The sequence below is a fragment of the Loxodonta africana genome, chromosome 20 (genome assembly GCF_030014295.1).
Source record: "Loxodonta africana isolate mLoxAfr1 chromosome 20, mLoxAfr1.hap2, whole genome shotgun sequence".
In the NCBI taxonomy this organism is placed as follows: Eukaryota; Metazoa; Chordata; class Mammalia; order Proboscidea; family Elephantidae; genus Loxodonta; species Loxodonta africana.
Window position 1 is genome coordinate 51,929,276 of NC_087361.1, and position 21,730 is coordinate 51,951,005.

The window sequence follows — 21,730 nt, forward strand, 5'->3', positions numbered from 1 at the left end:
CTTAGTCCTCAACTTGACATCTTAAGACCGAGACTTGGTAATGGCACATTGTCACTTCTGCCTATATGTGAAAGTCACGTGGATAAGCTAAAGCCAAGTCAGAAATACCCTACCCATGAGGAGGCCATGGCAAAGGTGTGGATGTACAGAGAGGTGAAGAATCGAAGCCAGCCATCTAATCCACCACAGCCCTTTCCCTCTTTGGGTGTGGACCTGTTAGAAGTGAGCTCCAAGTGCAGACATCTGCATACAGTAGGAGAAGACAAAACGAAAGTGTAGAAGGAAGTAGAGTAAGGGAGAGAGGATGGGAGAGAGTCCTGATCATCTTCCAATTCTTATTAAAGTCTTTGCTATGTTCATTACTACACTACTGAGGTCTGTTTGCTCAGCTTTCTTTGCTATGAGGTGCACTACTCTGTACCAGTCTAAAAATCCCCATTCTTGAAATTCTTGAACATAATAAAGAGCATTTATACAAAGCCAATAGCTAACATCATCCTAAATGGAGAGAGCCTGAAAGCATTCCCCTTGAGACTGGGAACCAGACAAGGATGCCCTTTATCACCACTTTATTCAACATTGTGCTGGAAGTCCTAGCCAGAGCAATTGGGCTAGAAAAAGAAATGAAGGGAATCCAAATTGGTAAGGAAGAAGTAAAAGTATCTCTATTTGCAGATGATATGATCTTATACACAGGAAACTCCAAAGAATCCACAGGAAAGCTACTGGAACTAATAGAAGATTTCAGGAAAGTATCAGGATACAAGATAAACATACAAAAATCAGTTGGATTCCTCTACACCACAAAGAGAACTTCAAAGAGGAAATCACCAAATCAGTACCATTTACAGTAGCCCCCAAAAAGATAAAATACTTCAGAATAAATCTAACCACAGACATAAAAGACTTATACAAAGAAAACTACAAGATACTACTGCAAGAAACCAAAAGGGACCTGCGTAAGTGGAAAAACATACCTTGCCCATGGATAGGAAGACTCAACATTGTGAAAATGTCTATTCTACCCAAAGTGATCTACAGATACAATGCAACCCCAATCCAAATTCCAATGGCATTTTTTAATGAGATAGAGAAACAAATCATCAACTTCATATGGAAAGGAAGAGGCCCCAGATAAGTAAAGCATTAGTGAAGAAGAAGAACAAAGTGGGAGGTCTCACACTACCTGATTTTAGAAACTATTTTACCACCACAGTAGTTAAAACAGCCTGGTACTGGTACAACAACAGATACATAAACCAATGGAACAGAATTGAGAATCCAGATGTAAATTCATTGACCCATAAACAGCTGCTATTTGCCAAAGGTCCAACGCCTGTTAATTGGGGAAAAGACAGTCTCTTTATAACAAATGGTGCCGGCATAACTGGATATCCATCTGCAAAAAAATGAAACAAGACCCATACCTCACACCATGCATAAAAACGAACTCAAAATGTATAAAATTCCTAAATATAAAATCTAAAATGATAAAGATTGTGGGAGAAAAAATAGGGACGATGCTAGGAGCCCTAATACATGGCATAAACAGAATACAAAACATTACTAACCATGCACGAACACCAGAAGAGAAACTAGATAACTGGGAGCTCCTAAAAATCAAATACCTAGGCTCATTGAAAGACTTCACCAAAAGAGTAAAAAGATTACCTACAGACTGGGAAAAAATTTTTAGCTATGACAAATCCAATCAGTGTCTGGTCTCTAAAGTCTACAAGCTACTGCAAAACCTCAGCAACAAAAAGACAAATAACCAAACCAAAACCGAATCCAGTGCCGTCGAGTGGATTCTGACTCATAGCGACCCTATAGGACAGAGTAGAACTGCCCCATAGAGATTCCAAGGAGCGCCTGGCAGATTCGAACTGCTGACCCTTTGGTTAGCAGCTGTAGCACTTAACTACTACACCACCAGGGTTTCCAAAAAGACAAATAACCCAATTAAAAAATGGGCAAAGGATATGAATAGGCACTTCACCAAAGCAGACATTCAGGCGGATACCAGATACATGAGGAAATGCTCATGATCATTAGCCATTACAGAAATGCAAATTAAAACAGTGAGATACCATCTCACCCCAACGAGGCTAGCATTAACCAAAAATCACAAAATAATAAATGCTGGAGAAGTTGTGGAGAGACTGGAACACTTATACACTGCTGGTGGGAATGTAAAATGGTACAACCACTTCGGAAATCAATTTGGCACTTCCTTAAAAAGCTAGAAACAGAACTGCCATATGATCCAGCAATCCTGCTCTTTGGAACATATCCTAGAGAAAGAAGAGCCATCACACAAATAGATGTATGCACATCCATGTTCGTTGCAGCACTGTTCGCAAAATCAAAATGATAGTAACAACCAATGTGCCCATCAACAGATGAATGGATAAACAAATTATGGTATATTCACACAATGGAATACTACAAAATGATTAAGACCAATGATGAATCTGCGAAACATCTCATAACATGGATGAATCTGGAAGGCATTATGCTGAGTGAAATTAGTCAGTCACAAAAGGACAAATATTGTATGACACCACTATTATAAGAACTCAAGAAAAGGTTTAAACACAAATGAAACATTCTTTGATGGTTACGAGGGCAGGGAGGGAGGGAGGGGGGTATTCACTAATTAGATAGTAGACAAGAATATTTTAGGTGAAGGGAAGGACAACACACAATACAGGGGAAGTCAGCACAACTGGACTAAACCAAAAGTTAAGAAGTTTCCAGAACACAACCAAACACTTGGAGGGACAGAGTAGCACAGGCAGGGGTCTGGGGACCATGGTTTCAGGGGACATCCAGATCAATTGGCATAACAAAGTTTATTAAGAAAATGTTCTGCATCCCATTTTGGTGAGTGGCATCTGGAGTCTTTAAAGCTAGTGAGTGGCCATCTAAGATGCATCAATTGGTCCCAACCCACCTGGAGCAAAGGAGAATGAAGAACACCAAAGACACAAGGAAAACAGTAGCCCAGGAGACAGAAAGGGACACATAAACCAGAGACTCCATCAGCCTGAGACCAGAAGAATTAGATGGTGCCCAGCTACCACCAATGACTGCCCTGACAGGGAACACAACAGAGAGCTCCTGACGGAGCTGGAGAAAAGTGGGGTGCAGAACTCAAATTCTAGTAAAAAGACCAGACTTAATTTTCTGACTGAGACTAGAGGGACCCCAGAAGACATGGCCCCCAGATTTTCTGTTAGCCCAGATCTGAAACCGTTCCCGAAGGCAGCTCTTCAGACAAAGATTAGACTGGACTGTAAGAGTTAAAATGATGCTCTTGAAGAGTGTGCTTCTTAGTTCAAGTAGATAAACATGAGACTAAATGGGCAGCTCCTATCTGTAGGTGAAATGAGAGGACAGAAAGGGACAGGAGCTGGTTGAATAGACAAGAAGGAGTGCGCTGTCACTTTATAGGGAGAGCAGCTAGGGTTACGTAGCAATGTGTGTATAAATTTTTGTATGGAAAACTAAAAAATAAATAAAAATCCCCGTTCTTGCAAAAATTAGTATGAGATGGTCTTTTGTTACAGCTCTTGGGTGGTGCAAACGGTTAAGTGCTCATCTGCTAACTGAAAGGTTGGTGGTTTGAATCCACCCGGAGGCACCTTGGAAGAAAGACCTGGTCATCTACTTCAGGAAGAGCACAGCCACTGAAAACCTTATGGAGCACAGTTCTACTGTGACACACATGGGGTTGCCATGAGTTGGAATTGACTTAATGGCATTTGTTACTTGCATCCAAAGGGTTATGACCCACATACACCATTTTCCTCTAGATCAGAAGTCCTTTATATAAAAAGAAGCTTTTCCCCATCCCAATGCAAAGACTTTTTGGTTTATTTTTTAAGCAATAAGATATTTTCATATTAGAAGAAAACATAACTACCTGTATTTTACAGGAGCTTAAAAAAATTATTTTTTTTATTAGTTTATCAAATTAGACTTACAGGTTGGGTGACACTAGTTTCAAATGAAAATGTTTCCTATCATTGCAGTAATACTTATAATACATTATAAATTGGGAAAAGACACATAAAAACAGTGCAAGGTAAGAGTATTCATACCTTTAATGCAGGGACTTTATTCCTAGGAATTTACCTCAATAAAAAAATCTAAGAGAAGCAAAGATACATATGCACGAAGCAGTTTATGATAACCTAATTTGTAATACTATATAAATGGAAACATCTAAATCAAGAAAATGCTTTCACAAATTACACCAATTCAACAGGATAGAATATTAGGTAGTCTTTAAGTATGCTAGTGAGGAGCCTGGGTGGCAAAAGTGGTTTGCAATCGGCTGCTAACCTAAAGGTTGGCAGTTCGAACACACTCAGCAGCTCTGTGGAAGAAAGGCCTGGCCATCTGCTTCCATAAAGATTACAGCCAAGAAGACCCAATGGAGCTGTCCTACCCTCCCTGTAATACATGGGGTCACCATGAGTCAGAGGCCAACTCAATGGCAGCTAACAACAACAGCTATACTAATTAAGACAATTATATAAAACATTGAAACATATTTGTGATATAATAAGTGCAAAAGCAGAATACAAAATAGTGTTTAAATGAATATCCAAACTACATATATGTGCCCACTCTCCTCACATACTCACTTATACATACAAATAATCACAACGTATACATGCAAACATATTCTTTTTGTGTTCAGTGGAAACAAATCATATTTTTAATTTACCTGTAATTTTCTCTTGGTTAAATAGGAGGCGCTCATCATCTTTGGGTAACATTACTCTTCAGCGAGCCTTTTGGTTACGCAAAGCACAAATTCGGTTCTGGAATGAAGACTCTTGAACCACACACATTAAATGCGTGAATAAATTATCAAAGGTTGAATCCATTGTGGGTGGAACTGCATCTCTGGGGGATTATGATGTTGTTGTCAGTGGGTAAGAATGGCGATATCCTTGTTTCAGTGAGGGAAAGGAGCGCTTGGGACATTTACTCTGGAGACTGAGAACACAGTAAAGGGCAATTCTGTTCATGGTGATGGGTGGGCTGGGGAAGGCTGTGGAGAGAGAAGACCAGTGGAGGGATATGACTGATGGACTTCAGGAGCAGTGATATTTCATATCCAGGGCTATATATGTATTTTTTCCCCATTGTAATTCTCCTTGTTATTCTCGAAGTTTCAGTAAATTGGCTTAAAGGCTTGTGCAGGTATTTACTGTACTCCTGGTGGTACAGTGGTTAAGAACTGGGCTGCTAACCAAAAGGTTGGCAATTCAAATCCACCAGCCACTCCTTGAAAACCCTATGGGACAGTTCTGCTCTGTCCTGTAGGGTCACAATGAGTCGGGATCAGCTCAACGACAATGGGTTTGCTTTTTTTTTTTTTTTGGTTTTGGTTGTTAAGGGAGGGGCCTATAACTCTTCTTGGATAGAGCAAGAGCCTGGCCTGCATGAGAAGTGATAAGAAGTGGTGATCAGAGGGGAAGTCCCTGTGCAGCGTCCAAAGGGAGGGGTAATTTGTGGACCACCCAGGAATTCCATTATTATGGTGAATTGTATTTATTTGCTAGATATTTTCTCTTTCCTCTGCTTTTTGCTCTGGAAGGAGTTGGCATTCCTGCCCTGCTGGGCTCAGGAGAGGCCACTTGACTTGCTGTGACTAGTGAAGTATGAGCAGGAGAAATGGCATGTGGCATTTCTGGGCAGAGACATTAACACCCAGTGTGTAGCTCTCTAGTCTCCCTTCCCCACTCCCTGGGCCGGGTCCTGTCAGCTTCGCCACCGCCCTGGGTCCTGGAGTGAAGGTGGGGGGAGGGGAGGGGGTCTGCGCAGCCACAGCTGACTTTCATTTGATTTGTCATGTGAGCAAGAAGTAAACCTTTGTGGTTGTAAGCCACTCAGGCTTTGGGGATTTGGCACTGCAGCCTAACCTGGCCTACCCTGATTTACACAACAGGATTTTTTACAAACACAAACCATTGCCATCAAGTCGATTATAACTCATAGCAACCCTATAGGACAGAGTAGAACTGCCCCATATAATTTCCAAGGAGTGCCTGGTGGATTCAAACTGCCAACCTTTTGATTAGCAGCTGTAGCTCTTAACCCCTGCACCACCAGGGTTTCCTCACAAACACAAAGGAAGTAGACTACGGAAGCAAGAACCTCCTCCAGTAGGGGGAGTTGATCGGTATTATGGGGTCGCTATGTATGAATCGGAATCGACTTGACGGCAGTGGGTTTGGTTTGTTTTTGGGTAAACAGCTCGGAAACCCTGGTGGTGTAGGGGTTAAGTGCTACAGCTGCTAACGAAAAGGCCAGCAGTTCGAATCCACTAGGTGCTCCTTGGAAACCCTATGGCGCAGTTCTACTCTGTCCTGTAGGGTTGCTGTGAGTTGGTATCGACTTGACGGCAATGGGTTTGGTTTTTTTTTTAGTTTGGTAGACAGCTTGCCTGCTAACCAAAATGGCGGCAGTTCGAATATACTAGCTGCTCCTTGGAAACCCTATGGGGCAGTTCAACTCTGTCCTACAGGGTTGGTATGAGTCAGCATCGACTCGACAGCAACGGGTTTGTTTTTTTGGTTTTTGTAGACTGAAAGGGGTCTCTGGATAGCACAAACCGTTAAGCGCTGGGCTACTAACCAAAGGGCTGGTGGTTTGAACCCACCCAGAGGCGCCTTGGAAGAAGGTCCTGGTGGCCTACTTCTGAAAGATCACAGCCTTGAAAACCCTGTGGAGACAGTTCTACCCGGTAACACAGGGAGTTACCATGAATTGAAATCAACTCAATGGCAACTGGTTTGGTTTTGGTTTTGCAGACTGAAGACCTACAAGCCCTTCTTGGGTTACACTTTGACTTGGACTTTCATGTTGAGGCCAAGAAGTGTATTTATACTCCGCTGAAATGTCTTTTCCTCCATGTAAACGATGTATTTGTTAACTGTTTCACTGGCCCCAGTAGCAACTTTTGCCTCTAATTTTTTCCCGTCAGAGACTGGGTGATGGCTGTCTAGTGAGCGCTGTCTTCAAACGAATTCAGAGAGTGCGTTTGATGCCTAGATTTTGATTCAGTGGGTCTGGGTTACGAAGTCCCATGAATTTGCATTTCCCAGGTGTTGCTGAGGCTGCTGGTTCAGAGAGCATAATTTGAAAATCACTGCATTCAGGGGAACTTAGAGAGTTGAGTTTGATGTGAAAATCAGCGTAACCGGACTGAGGTCAGATATCTGCACAGTCACCTTAAGTAGAGTAGTTGAGACTAAGTCCTGACTAATGATAAAACTAGCACATATAAAGAGGATGTGTTTATCCCAGGCGGATGGTCAGAATAGAACTGTTCAAAAATGGGGCAGAAAACGAATCCAACGCTCTCCATCCGGGGGGGAGAAGTGAGGATCAGTTTCTACATTTCCTCCTGATTCCCTGGACACCAAGCAATTGTTTGAACATTATTTGGATTAATTTAATTTGATTTATCAGGTTCGCATGTGTCTGATAGCTGAAGGATGGTCTCAAGCATGACTTTTTCAACACCATCCCTCTTTGTGATCCTCGTGGCTGCCATTCATATTGAACTTTGTGTGAATGGTGCCCCCTGGCGGCCCTGAGTGGAAAAGAATATCATCTGTTATAAATGCTATTTGTACATGATTTGTATGCCTGAGAGGTGACTCCGCTCTCATGACACTAGAAAAAATGAGGACCAGTCCCCGGGACCCATGAGAACACAGTCTTTGGGAGGTCCGCCCTTGAGAAAGTTTTCTTGAGCAATACCACGGCTGATCCAAGACCTTCACCTCTTGAAACGAGTGAAATGATGGAAGAAGCTTGTTGGCAAATCCATATGCTATCACAATGTACATCTTCCTTCTTAGTCTTCTGGGGATAAAATTATTTCAAGATTTAGCTGACAAAGTATGAACAGGTATTTAGCATTTATTAGCGTTCTCTCTTGTCTAGACAATGCAACAGGCAGCAATGCCTGATGCTCTCCAGACTCCCCTTGTTCTCATATCTAGAAACAAGAGCCTCTGGAAGGTGTCTGTTTCATCTGGGTCCACGGGATGCCCAGTGGTCAACGGGGAAGCCTCAATAAACAGATGTATGTCTTTGTGAGAGAGCAAGATGTCCTTTAGCTTGAATGCCTTCGTCTACAAGAGTAGTTACTCTTTTAGGAGCATAAAGCCCTGTAGAGGCTCTGCATAGGACCCACCAATGCTCTGTGTCTTATAAATTGCCCCCCTCCCATTGGACGGTCACACTTACCCAGTATGTCCATGCTTCTCTCTGGCCTGTAAGTTCTCCAGGAACACCTGTATTCAAAGCACAGGCCATCACTTAACACCTACTTGCTCTTACTTAACCTTTCTCAGTCTCCTTATTTTACGAGGGAGTGTTGAGGATGATACCTACCTTACAGGGCTCTTATAAGGACTGCAGATATAGAGATATAATAGGGCTGAGAGCAGTGACTGACACATCCTTGCATTGTATAAATGCTGTGGATCCCTGGTGGTGCAGTGGTTAAGAGCTATGGCTGCTAACAAAACATCGCCAGTTCAAATCCGTCAGCTACTCCTTGGAAACCCTATGGGGCAGTTCTACTCTGTCCTATAGGGTCGCTATGAGTTGGAATTGACTCTATGGTGAAGAGTTTTACCTGTTATATCATTATTCGGACGTACCTGTTAGAAGCTCCTGGGGACAAGTTGGGTACATGCTGGGTATCGAAAGAGTCCCTAGGTGTATAAACAAGTAATGCACTTGGCTGCTCATTGAAAGATTGGTGGTTTGAGTCTACCTAGAGGCACCTCAGAAGAAAGATCTAGAGATCTACTTCTGAAAATCAGCCATTGAAAACTCTGTGGAACCTATAGTTCTCCTCTGGCACACATGAGGTCTCCGTGAGTTGGCGTCGGCTTGATGGTAACTGGTTTTTTGGGTATAGAGGGGTTTCGGAAGTAATTAATGGAGTTAGTGGCAACGGTGTCCAACCCATGTTCAATGGGTCGAGCTGGTGAGGCACTGAGGGTGGTTAGACAAGAGAACCAGCAGGGAGATATGAACTTCAGAGGAGATAGCTCATCTGGAAAGTAGTTTATCAGGAATAAGAGGGGCAGGGGAGACGTATGTCAGAGAGAGGAAATAATGTTGTCTGTGCTTGTGCAACCCAAACCTTCCCTCCCTCTTAACGGCCATCTCCCTCTAATGAGAGCTCATAGACTGACAGGGTCCAGAAATCAATTTATATGAGTTTTGACCAGCATTAAAAAAAAAAAAAAACAGGATACAAAATATCAGAGTGTACTGCACATCCCTGTTGCCGTTGAGTTGATCCCAACTCATAGCGTCCCCTGCAGGACAGAGTAGAACTGCCCCATGGGGTTTCCAAGGCTGTAATCCTTACAGAAGCAGACTGCCACATCTTCCTTTCTCAGAGCAGCTGGTGGGTTCGAACCCCTGACCTTTCGGTTAGCAGCTGTGCACTTAACCACTGAGCCACCAGGGCTCCTGTATTGCACATAGTGAGTACATACAGTTTTATGAAACTGTGATCAGTTATGCATGTACATGTGCATGGGGTCATGACATATAGTGTATTTTTTACTGTGGGTCTTGGTACAAGAACTTTGAAAGCCAAAGGCCCTGTGCTGGTGTATTCATTGGAGCAGGGAGCAGGTTGGGGAGTTATCTCTGGTCTGTTCTGACACTATACACTTGACTTCTGATTCTCTGGGCTGCCTTTTCCTCCTCAGTCTTTTCGGAGCCACAGTAGGTGCCTAGTCACTACCTATCTGGTCTGGGCCAGGGGCTCAGGCTCCCCCCCCCGCCGCCAGTGCAACACAACCATCTCTGCAAAGCCCGAGAGGTGAGGGTAGGGTTGGAGGGGGGTTTAGTAAGCAGGAACTTCTCTCTCTCTCTCTATGGCCTAGTCTCTTACTTGTTTCAAACCTGAGCCACAACTGTACCAAATTTTATTAAAGGGTAGAGGAAATCATGAGAGAAATTATTTAAGACTACCTCCTTTTCCAAAGTCAAGGGAAGAATGTCCTGGAGTTTATGTCCTTTGCAGGGGTCACTTCTAGCTGGTTGTCTAGTGATAGAATCAGAACCTGACCAATCCCTACGGCCACGCCAGGGCGTGCTGGCTTAATATCAGGTTGGGTGGGTGTCTGGGCCCCTTGTGATAGATGAGTTTTGTCTGGTGTGCAGGGTTTTTGAGACCTGAGTTTGAGTGTGTTTAGGCTAGGCATGCAGCCTCCAGTTCCCTGTGTCACTTTGTTCATTTATGCTACTTTGCTTGTGCCACCTGGCCCAGGAGCAAGAGACGCTATTCTCAGATCTTTCTCTTTGGAGTGGCCTCTGTCCAGGGGCTGTTAGCTCCAATTTGCTTCCTAACGTGACTTATCAGGATGTCTACACTGCATGGGCTCTCAAGCAAGTAGAATTACGTGAACCTCCTTCTGTTGGCTGGGCCTAAATTCCCACAGAGATAGGAACCCGACTACACCCCATTCTGGACCTGGGTCTGAATTATACCAGTATTTCAACTGCATATTACATTATAATTAATTTGGAAATATATTCAGTGTTAATTACTAGATAATGAAAATAATAATAAAGGCCTTCAGTAAAATGCCAAAGCACAATACAGAGGAATAACTAGAATCTTTTATAGTCTGTAAAACTTTAAGGGGAGATGGTGATGGTTCAGTGGTAGAATTCTCGCCTTCCATGCAGGAGACCCAGGTTCAATTCCAAGCCAATGCACCTCATTTGCGGCCACCACCCATCTGTCAGTGGGAGCGTGCGTGTTGCTATAATACTGAACAGATTTCAGCGGAGCTTGCAGACTAAGATGAGGAAGAAAGGTCTGGCAATCTACTTCCCAAAATTACCCAGAAATTTGCCAGTGAAAATCCTGTGGATCACAATGGTCTGATTCAAAACAGATCATGGGGATGGCACAGGACTAGGCAACATTTTGTTCTGTTGTGCATGGAGTCACCGTGAGTCGGAGGTTGACTAGATGGCAACTAACAACAACAACAGCAACAAAAGCTTAAGAGGGTGGAGAAGTTTCCCTTTAGGGTGTCTTAGATCTCCTCTGTGGGTCACTTTGGTAATTTTTCCTGTCACCACTAAAATTCATAATAAAACTCAGCCCTCTTAAAAGTGTTTAATTTTGTTACTCTCAAACTGAAAACTTTTTGAAGCTTAAGGCAGTTATTTCTGCAAAAGATGGCTTCCAGGTTATTAATTATAAAGAATGCAGGGAGGATTTAAAATACTGTCATCTGGGTGACTTTATTCTACACTTACAAATACTCTACAGTCTCATCATAATTAAGATTAGATGAAAAGAGTTTGAAATATGGCAATAGCCTAAAATGTGAAAGTAATTCTTTTTAACATGAATAATTGGCCCACCAGTTTCATAACCTAATAAAAATCAAAGTGAAAGAAAAACTCTGGCCATTTTAATGATGAGAAATCATATGTGTTCTGGGAAATGAGAACTGCTACCCGCCCATTTGCACTTCAGATTCCTCATTCTAGAGGAGCTCTCCTTGGAGATGTCTCAGAAAGGCGGACCCTGTGTGTGCCCGTCTCAATCAAAAAATTAAAGCCCTTGCCGTCGAGTCATTTCTCACTCATGGTGACCCCGTGTGTTCAAGGTAGAACTGAGCGCCATAGGGTTATCTTGGCTGTAATCTTTACAGAAGCAGATCGCCATGTTTTTCTTCTGTGGTGCCTCTGGGTGGGTTTGAACCACCAACTTTTCAATTAGTAATTGAGTGCAAACCATTTTTGCTACCTGGGACCTTCTCTTCTAAGCCAAAAAAAAAAAAAACCCAAACCCGTTGCCACGGAGTGGATTCCGACTCAGAGCGACCCTACAGGACAAAGTAGAACTGCCCCATCGGATTTCCAAGGAGATACTGGTGGATTTGAACTGCCGACCATTTGGTTAGCAGCCATAGCTCTTAACCACTGTGCCACCAGAGCCTAGCAAATATAAACTCAATATTAGTACACCTGGTTTTGAATCCAAATTTAGCAATAATAATTTACTTCACACTTGAACTGAGATGGAAAGTAGAATTTCATAGTCACTGAACAGTGTTTTGCTTATTTATTTCTCTAAAAATATAGATTTTTATTATTTTTTAGACAGAGAGAGGCAGAAGAGAGAATACCCTTGAATACCCTATTGAATCAGAAACTCTGGGGAGGAGGCCTAGCAATCCCTGTTTTAACAAGTCCTTCAGGTACTTCTGGTGCTCCCTAAAGTTCTAGACCACTACGGATGGTGTCTTAGTTATCTAGTGTTGCTACAACAGAAATTATCACAAGTGGATGGCTTTAACAGAAATCTTTTCTCTCACAGTCTAGGAGGCTAGAAGTCCGAATTTGGTGCTAGCTCCAGAGGAAGGCTTTCTTTCTCTACTGGTCCTGGGGGAAGGTCCTTGTTATCCATCTTCCCTGGGTCTAGGAGCTTCTCAGCATGGGAATCCTGGGTCCAAAGGACATGCCCTGCTCCTGGCACTTCTTTCTTCGTGGCATGAGGCCCCTCTCCTCTCTGCTTGTTTCTCTCTTTTATATCTCAAGAGATTGACTCAAGATGCAACCTAATCCTGTAGATGGTGTCCTACCTCATTAACATCATAGAGTTTAGGATTTACCACGCATAGGATAATCACATTGGATGACAACCACACACTACTGGGAATCATGGCCTAGCCAAGTTGATACACAGTTTTGGGGAACATGATTCAATCCATGACAGGCAGTGCACACAATTAACATGCTTAGCTGGTAACCAAAACATTGGTGGTTAGAGTCCACCCAGAAGTGCCTCAAAAGTCAGGCCAGGTGATCTACTTCCAAAATATCAGCCACTGAAAAACTCTATGGAGCACAGTTCTCCTCTGACACAAATGGGGTCATCATGAATTGGAATTGACAGCAACTGTTTTGGGTTTTGGTTTTATGCTATAGAATGGAAAAAGTAAAGGAGATTACACTTACGGAGGAAGAGTCAGTTTTTGCAAACACTGTAGCTCCTTTTAACCCTTTCATGACCGTTGGAATATATGGCTGCCCACCCAGTTTTTCTGCCTCTCAGGTTCATTGGGAAGCTGCTTTCCCACTGATAGTGCATGTGGCCCCAAGGCAGGGGCCTTTATGATTGAAACTGAAAAAATGGATGTGTGCCATAAATCAGTCTTTCTACTGGGTGTTGTATGAGGTGTGTGCATTTTTGGTAGGAAACAGAAATTTTGAAAATTTTTCTTTGGGACATGGTGTGTCCATCTGGATTCTAGGGGCCATTGAGGGTGGAATTAGTGGGATAGCAAACGTCCCTCGGGACTTGGAGGGTAGGATTGCTGATGGGAGCAAAAAAAAAAAAACCATACTACCTACCAAACATTCAGCAACACTCGATAATTCAGCATGCTTCCATTAATGAAAACACATGGTATCAACAAAAAAATTAAAAGCAGAAACTAATCGGGTCTTGAAAGGGTTAATCCTTAAAAACATCAGACTGGATGAGGATAAGACATTCTGATTTTACACAAAAAGGAAAGAGAATAATGAAGAAATCAAAAGATATAGAGTCAATGTAAATTAACTATTGAAAAGTTAGGGAGGAACAGGCCAGATAACACAAAATAAGTGTTAGAAGATGATTAGCATTTCAGAAAATTTTTTACCTGTAACAATTGTTACAGTATCAATTACACAAGTACATAATATTCACGTTGTGATTTTAAAATTGTAAACCCTCTGGGAGGTTCTACTAATCTGTCTTTCCAGGTGTCTTGGTTAGTTGGTGTACTTTGCAGAAATGGACAACAAAGGTGCTCAGTTAATGCATTTTGGCAAATTGCATAAAAGCAAACCAATTTTAATATTAAACTAAATTTGGAAGACAAGTTGCGATAAAACAATAGCAGTCATTTAACACTTATTTTGTGTTATCTGACCTATTCCTCCCAACCATTTCTATAGCTAATTCACACTGACTATGCATCTTTTGGTGGTGTAGTAGTTAAGTGCTATGGTTGCTAACCAAAGGGTCGGCAGTTCAAATCCTCCAGGGCGCTCCTTGGAAACTATGGGGCAGTTCTACTCTGTCCTATAGGCTCTCTATGAGTCAGAATTGACTGGACGGCACTGGGTTTGGGTTCGGGTTATGCATCTTTTGGAAACCCTGGTGGCATAGTGGTTAAGTGCTACGGCTGCTAACCAGAAGGTCGGCAGTTCGAATCTGCCAGGCGCTCCTTGGAAACTCTATGGGGCAGTTCTACTCTGTCCTATAGGGTCGCTATGAGTCGGAGTCGGCAGTGGGTTTGGTTTTTGGTTTTCGATGCATCTTTTGAAGGAGCCCTGGTGGCTCAGTGGGTAAAGGGATTGACTGCTTACGGAAAGGGCAGCAGTTCAAAACCACCAGTGGCTCCACGGGAGAAAGATGTGGCAGCCTTGGAAACCCTTTGGTGTTGCTGAGTCTGAATCACCTCAAGAGCAGTGAGTGTTTTTGGATGTACATCTTTTGATTTCTTAATTTTTCCTTTCTCTTTTGTGTAAAATTAAAATGTCTTATCCTTATCCAGTCCTAATTTTTTAAGGATTAGAAGGAATTGCAGTGTTTACAAAAACACACCCTTCCTCTGTAGGCTTGAATCTCTTTTTCCTTTTTCCCCATTTTATACTACCCAAAATCCATTGCCTTCAAGTCGATTCGGACTCATAGAGACCCTATAGGACAGAGTAGAACTGCCCTACAGGGCTTCCAAGGAGTGGGTGGATTTAAACTGTCAACGTTTTAGTTAGCAGCCTGATGCTTAACCACTGCGCCTCCAGGGCTCCATGGCTCTCAAGTCTGAGCAAGCATCAGAATTACCTGGATGGCTTGTTAAACGGGTTGCTGGGCTGCGTCCCCAGAGATGCTGATTCAGTAGGTCTGGAGTACACCCGTTGGAGTTGCCATGGAGTTCATTCTGACTCATGGTTACCCCATGTGTGTCAGAGTGGAACTGTGCTCCATAGGGTTTTCAATGGCTGTCATCTTTTGCAAGTAGATCGCCAGGCCTTTCTTCCAAGGCCCCTGTGAGTAGACTCAAACCCCCAAACTTTCGGTTAGCAGCCAAGTGTGTTAACCCTTTGCACCGCCCAGGGACTCCAGGTCTGAAGTGGGGGCCTAAGAATTTGTATTTCTAACCAGTTTCTGGATGCTTCTGATGCTGCTGGTCTCAGGGCCACAGTTTGAAATGCACTGCTCTGGGATGATGAGCAAGTAAATAGGATTCCACAGGGGTGTGTGTGTGTGTGTATGTGTGTGTGTGTGTGTACACATGTGTGTGTATGTGTGTGCATGTGTGTGTATGTGTGTGTACGTGTGTGTATGTATGTGTGTGAATGTGTGTGTGTGGTGGTACAGTTTGAACAGGGCAGTACTTAGACACAGAGATACCTAAAAGGGTGGGTCACTGTGCAAAAGCCACAGAGGTTCTAAAACGAGCCTGGGTCCCAGGTGTAAGTGAGAGGGGAAGGAAGAAGGAGGAAACCTGATATGTCTCTGACAATCGGGTGCTTCTCCCATTTGGATTTCACTGAAATGAAACTCTTAGATGGTTTAAGTATCCTATTAAAAACAAACAAACAAAACTTGTTGCCATGGAGTCAATTCTGACTCATAATGAGCCTAGAGGACAGAGTAGAACCTGACCCACAGGGTTTCAAGGAGCAGCTGGTGGATTCGAACAACGGACCTCTTGGTAAGCAGCCAGGCTCTTAACCACCAGGGCTCTGTAACCAAACCCATTGTCGCTGAGTCAATTCTGACTCATAACGACCCTATAGGACAGAGTAGAACTGCCCCATAGAGTTTCCAAGGAGCGCCTGGTGGATTTGAACTGCTGATCTTTTGGTTAGTAGCTGTACCACTTAACCCGTATTCCACCAGGGTTTCCCCAGGGCTCCATACAATACTGGTATCTGCATTTTATGCTCTCAGTCTACACATTAAACTCTGTGCAGTGGTGGAGTAAGCTAGATAAATATTTGTACGTTTGCCTGACACAGCTACCACTTATGTTTCCTTGTTCTTCTGCTCTGCCGTAAGGAGTCTGTGCGAGCCAGTGGCTGGTTAAATTGCTGGCTACAAGGTACTTGGCTGTAAATTTTAATCCCATGGTATCCATTCACCTGCTTGAAGATTGGACTGGGTGGGTACTTTAGTGAGTCTAGAAACCTGTTTCTTTCTCTGCCAGGTTGTAAAGAAGCGCAACTTCACAGGTTGCTGGATGGCTGGAATTATTATCAATTCCTATAAAGACACCAAAAATAGGCAAATGTCAATTCAACAGAATAACAACAGACATTGATATTTGAATCTTTCATGCATCATATAAAATTGCAGGCAATTCAAGATCCTGAAAAGGCTTTATAAGCCCCAGGTCTCAAGACTATCTTGGATATGAAAGGCAGATTGTCTTTATCATTTCAACTTTGTTTTTATTTTATTTTTTTATTATGGAAATTTTCAAACATACCCCAAATTAGAGAGAATAGCATAATGAACCTTGATGGTACCATCACCTCATCCCAATTGTCAATATTTTGCCAATTGTGTTTAATTCCCACTCCTGAGCCGTAACAATTTCATTTGTCAACACTTCAGTATGAAGCTCCAACAGATAAGGGACTTCAGAATATGTAACTACAGTACTGTTAACAGTTCTAATGAAAACTTCTGATTGTCTCAAAATTTTTAATGTCATGTTGGTTCAAATCAGGACCCCAAAAAGGGCACATTATAGAAATCGATTCATCTGTTTCTTAAGCCTCTATTAATATTTAAGAGTTTTCCTTCCCTTTATTTTTATTATTTTTTTCATGCTATGTTTTGGTGAAGAGTGGAGTCATTTTTCCTGTTGAATTATCCACATCTTGGACTTTGTTTGATAACGTTTTTGTGATGTTGTTTAACTTGTTTCTATATGTCCTATGGAGTCCCAAAACCCATTGCTGTCGAGTCGATTCCAACTCATAGTGACCCTATAGGACAGAGTAGAACTGCCCCTTAGGGTTTCCAAGGAGCGCCTGGTGGATTCAAAATGCCGACCTATTGGTTAGCAGCCAGACTCTTAACCATTGCGCCACCAGATTTTCCAGTGGAGTCCCTGGGTGGTGCAAATGGTTAACCTGCTCAGCTGCTAACTTAAACATTGGAGATTTGAGTCTGCCCAGAGGCACTTCAGAAGAAAGTCTTAGTGATCCACTTCTAAAAAATCAGACATTGAAAACCCTATAGAGCACAGTTCTACTTTGACACACACAGGGCCACCATGAGTAGCAATCGATGGCAACCGGAGAAAAAAAATTTCCCGTATTTCTTGTGAACTGGTGGCGAAGTCTAGAAGCTTGATTTAATTTAGTTCAATTATTTTTGGGGGGGCAGGATCGAGGATATTTCATAGGCAGTGTTGGGTACTTCCTGTTGCATTATATCAGGTGGCACTGTGTCTGTTTGTCCTACTTTATGTGATGTTGAATCAAGGGTTTAGGTGTTGCCAACTTGATCTATCATTCTCCAAATTTCCAGCCAACATTTTATCTAATGGCTTTAGCAACTATTGATGATATTGGCTAGATGGATTATTTTCATGAGGGTTGCAAAGTGATATCATTCTAACTTAATCATTCTCCTTAAATTTATTAGTTGAAATTCTTCTATGGGGAAGAACTTTCCCTCATACCTATTTGGTTTCCCAGAAACACAGTTTATAAAGGAAGAGGTAAGACAAATGCTTGATTCCATATCTTTATTTGTCCAATTTCAGAAAAATGAGTTTGCACACTAGCCACTTCCCAATGTGACCAATGAGATTTTTATTTTCAAAATATCGTTAAGAACCTAAGTATTTTATATATATTTATATTTTAATATATATAAATAGTTTTATGTATTTTGAAAATATTTGATATATTTTATGTTTTCATCTCCTGGATTGGATAGCAATGGATGTTCAAATTGCCTTCACCTCAAATTTATGAAGATTACTCTTTAACTTAGTGTACAACTGCTTTTATATAATTTTTGATTATTTTTTCTTAACCATACTTAGAACTAAAATGTGCTTATTGTAGAAAATTTAGAGAATGAAGACCCACATCAAGATGTAAATCACCTGTATTCTTTGCACTCAGAAATATCCCACTTTAAACATTTTGTTGAAATTTTCTGTATTCTCTTGCTCTATGTATAAAACCAAAAAACCAAACCCAGTGCTGTCTAGTTGATTCTGACTCATAGCAACCCTATAGCACAGAGTAAAACTGCCCCCATAGAGTTTCCAAGGAGCATCTGGCAGATTTGAACTGCCAGCCCTTTGGTTAGCAGCTGTAGCACTTAACCACTACGCCACCAGGGTTTCTGCTCTATGTATAAATTATTCCATGATCCATCATTATATTCATTCCCTCACAAGTACTTCAAATTCTGTATTACCCCTTACCCTTACCACACTTGTATAGCAAAACCTCAACCCCATCTTCTCTGCACCTGTGTCTGAGCACCTGCATGTTAGGTGCCATTGAGTCGATTACAACTCATAGCGCCCCTATGCACAAAAGAATGAAACACTGCCCTGTCCTGTGCCATGCTAACAATCATTGTTATGCTTGAGGCCATTGTTGCAGCCACTGTGTCAATCCATCTTCTTGAGGGTCTTCCTCTTTTTTGTTGACCCTCTACTTTACCACAGATGATGTCCTCCAGGGACTGGTCCCTTCTAATACATGTCCAAAGTATGTGAGACGTAGTCTCACCATCGTTGCTTCTAAGGAGTACTTCTTCCAAGACAAATTTGTTCATTCTTTTGGAAGTCCATGGTATATGCAATATTATTCTTCAACACTGCAATTCAAAGGAGTCAGTTCTTCTTCGGTCTTCCTTTTTCATCACCCAGCTTTTGCATGCATATGAGGCGATTGAAAACACCATGGCTTGAGTCAGGTGCACCTTAGTCTTTAAGGTGACATCTTTGCTTTTTAACACTTTAAAAAGTCTTTGCAGCAGATTTACCCAATGCAATGTGTCTTTTGATTTCTTGACTACTGCTTCCATGAGTGTTGATTGTGGATCCAAGTAAAATGAAATCCTTGACAACTTCAATATTTTCTCCGTTTATCATGATATTGCATATTGGTCCAGTTATGAGGATTTTTGTTTTTATGTTGAGGTGTAATCCATATGGAAGGCTGTGGTCTTTGATCTTCATCAATAAGTTCTTCAAGTCCTCTTCACTTTCAGCAAGCAAGGTTGTGCCATCTGCATAACGTAGGTTCTAATGAGTCTCCCTCCAATTCTGATGCCCTGTTCTTCTTCGTATAGTCAGTCCAGCTTCTTGGATTAATTGCTCAGCATACAGATTGAATAGGTATGGTGAAAGGATACAACCCTGATGCACACCTTTCCTGACTTTAAAGCATGGAGTATTCGCTTGTTCTGTTCGAATGACTGCCTCTTGATCTATGTACAGCTTTCTTATGAGCACAATTAAGTGTTCTGGAATTCCCATTCTTTGCAATGCTATCCATAATTTGTTATGATCCACACAGTTGAATGCCTTTGCATAGTCAATAAGACACAGGCAAACATCTTTCTGGTATTCTCTGCTTTCAGCCAAGATCCATCTGGCATCAACAATGATATCTCTGGTTCCACATCCTCTTCTGAATCTGGCTTGAACCTCTGGCAGTTCCCTGTTGATACACTGCTGCAGCTGCCCTTGAATGATCTTCAGCAAAATTTTGCTTGCGTATGATATTAATGATATTATTTGATAATTTCCACGTTTGATTGTATCACCTTTCTTGGGAATAGGCATAAGTATGGATCTCTTTCAGTTAGTTGGCCAGGTTAGCTGTCTTCCAAATTTCTTGGCATAGATGAGTGAGCACTCCAGCACTGCGTCCGTTGGTTGAAACATCTCAGTAGATATTCCATCAATTCCTGGAGCCTTGTTTTTTGCTGATGTCTTCAGTGCAACTTGGACTTCTTCCTTCAGTACCATTGATTCCTGATCATATACTACCTCTTGAAATGGTTGAACTTGACCAATTCTTTTTAATATAATGACTGTATTCCTTCCATCTTCTTTTGATGCTTCCTGCGTCATTTAATATTTTCCCTATAGAATCCTTCAATATTGCAACTTGAGGCTTGAATTTTTTCTTTAGTTCTTTCAGCTGGAGAAATGCTGAACCTGTTCTTCCCCTTTGTTTTTCTATCTCCAGGTCTTTGCACCTGTCATTATAATACTTTACTTTGTCTTCTAGAGCCGCCCTTTGAAATCTGCTGTTCAGTTCTTTTACTTCATCATTTCTTCCTTTTGCTTTAGCTGCTTGATGTTCAAAAGCAAGTTTCAGAGTCTCTTCTGACATCCATCTTGGTCTTTTCTTTCTTTCCTGTCTTTTTAATGACCTCTTGCTTTCTTCATTCCACAACTTTCTTCATTCCACAACTTGTCTGGTCTTTGGTCGTTAGTTTTCAACGCGTCAAACTATTCTTGAGATGGTCTCTAAATTCAAGATTGTACTTTGGATCTCATAGACTTGTTCTAATTTTCTTCGGTTTCAACTTGAACTTGCGTATGAACAATTGACGGTCTGTTCCACAGTCAGCCCCTGGGCTTGTTCTGACTGATGATGATGTTGAGCTTTTCCATCGTCTTTTTCCACAGATGTAGTTGATTTGATTCCTTCATAAGGCTTCATAAGACCTATTTAATTTGCCATGATGACAGCAACTTGGTTTTTACTGGCTTTTCTTTTCTGCTATTAACATTTAAGCTCCCTCCCCGCAAGCCCTTCTTTGTGTCCACCATTTCTCTCCTTATAGCAGTATGGTATATATATATTTTTCAAAATCTCAGCCTGATACTTCTTTATCTCTTCTGCCATCAGTTCATTTTAATCTATTTATTCTTGTAAATCTATTCACTATTTGCAGAAGGAAGGCCTTCTTGTGGCCTGTTGAAGGCCCCTGTTTTCCAGAACTTCATTCTGGTCCTTTCAGTAGACAATTCTCAGAGGTGAGCCCTATCTCTGAGTGTGTAGTTGTTCTCTTTTCTCTTGTTTTGAAATATTGCTTACAAGGCTCCAAGCTCTTTATTTTTTCCTTCTTACTCACAAGAAAAGAGAACTATTCAGATTCGATGTCTGCCTTAGGCAAGGCGAGTGGGTTCCTTTGTCTGTCTCAGATGTACAGTGAAGTAGGGTTTTTGTGGGTAGTCCCTAGCCCAAGGGTCTAGGAAGCTCTCAGTGTGGCATGGCGCTGGTATATGAGGTTGGATATTCTCTTACTTCTGTTACCTGGTTTTTTTGTTCTGACCGTTGGGAAACTATATACTGTAATCTCCAGCATATTCTACCACCAGAACACTACCTCTCTCTGCCCTGCCCCATAGCATTTTAAATATTAGAATAAGCTCCAAACAGGAAATTTGCTGGCCCCATGACTCCACATTTCTTGGGGAGTTATAAGCTTTGAAAGGATATAGGGAGTACCTGTTTGCTAGACAAACAACTGCTGTTTTTTGCTTTTTTTTTTTCCTGGCTGCTACAAACCCCAGACCCTTCAGCCAGGGACAAACTGACAAAGACGTCCAAGCTGTCATTTCACCTTATTTGTGCAAAGCTG

At 41.9% G+C, this 21,730-nt stretch overlaps 1 protein-coding gene across 11 annotated transcripts in view; it reads left to right on the plus strand.

Annotated features, from left to right (window-relative positions):
• The window catches only part of BACH1 (BTB domain and CNC homolog 1), a 108,948-nt gene that overhangs the window by 66,187 nt on the left and 21,031 nt on the right, over positions 1-21,730 (plus strand). For 2 of the 11 annotated variants that reach the window (XM_064273141.1, XM_064273148.1), the window contains one exon: positions 17,747-17,822. The exons of the other annotated variants lie outside the window; for them this stretch is intronic. In XM_064273141.1, coding sequence (XP_064129211.1) covers positions 17,747-17,822 — 76 coding nt within the window. The remainder of the gene's footprint in view (positions 1-17,746; positions 17,823-21,730) is intronic. 11 annotated transcript variants of the gene reach the window in all.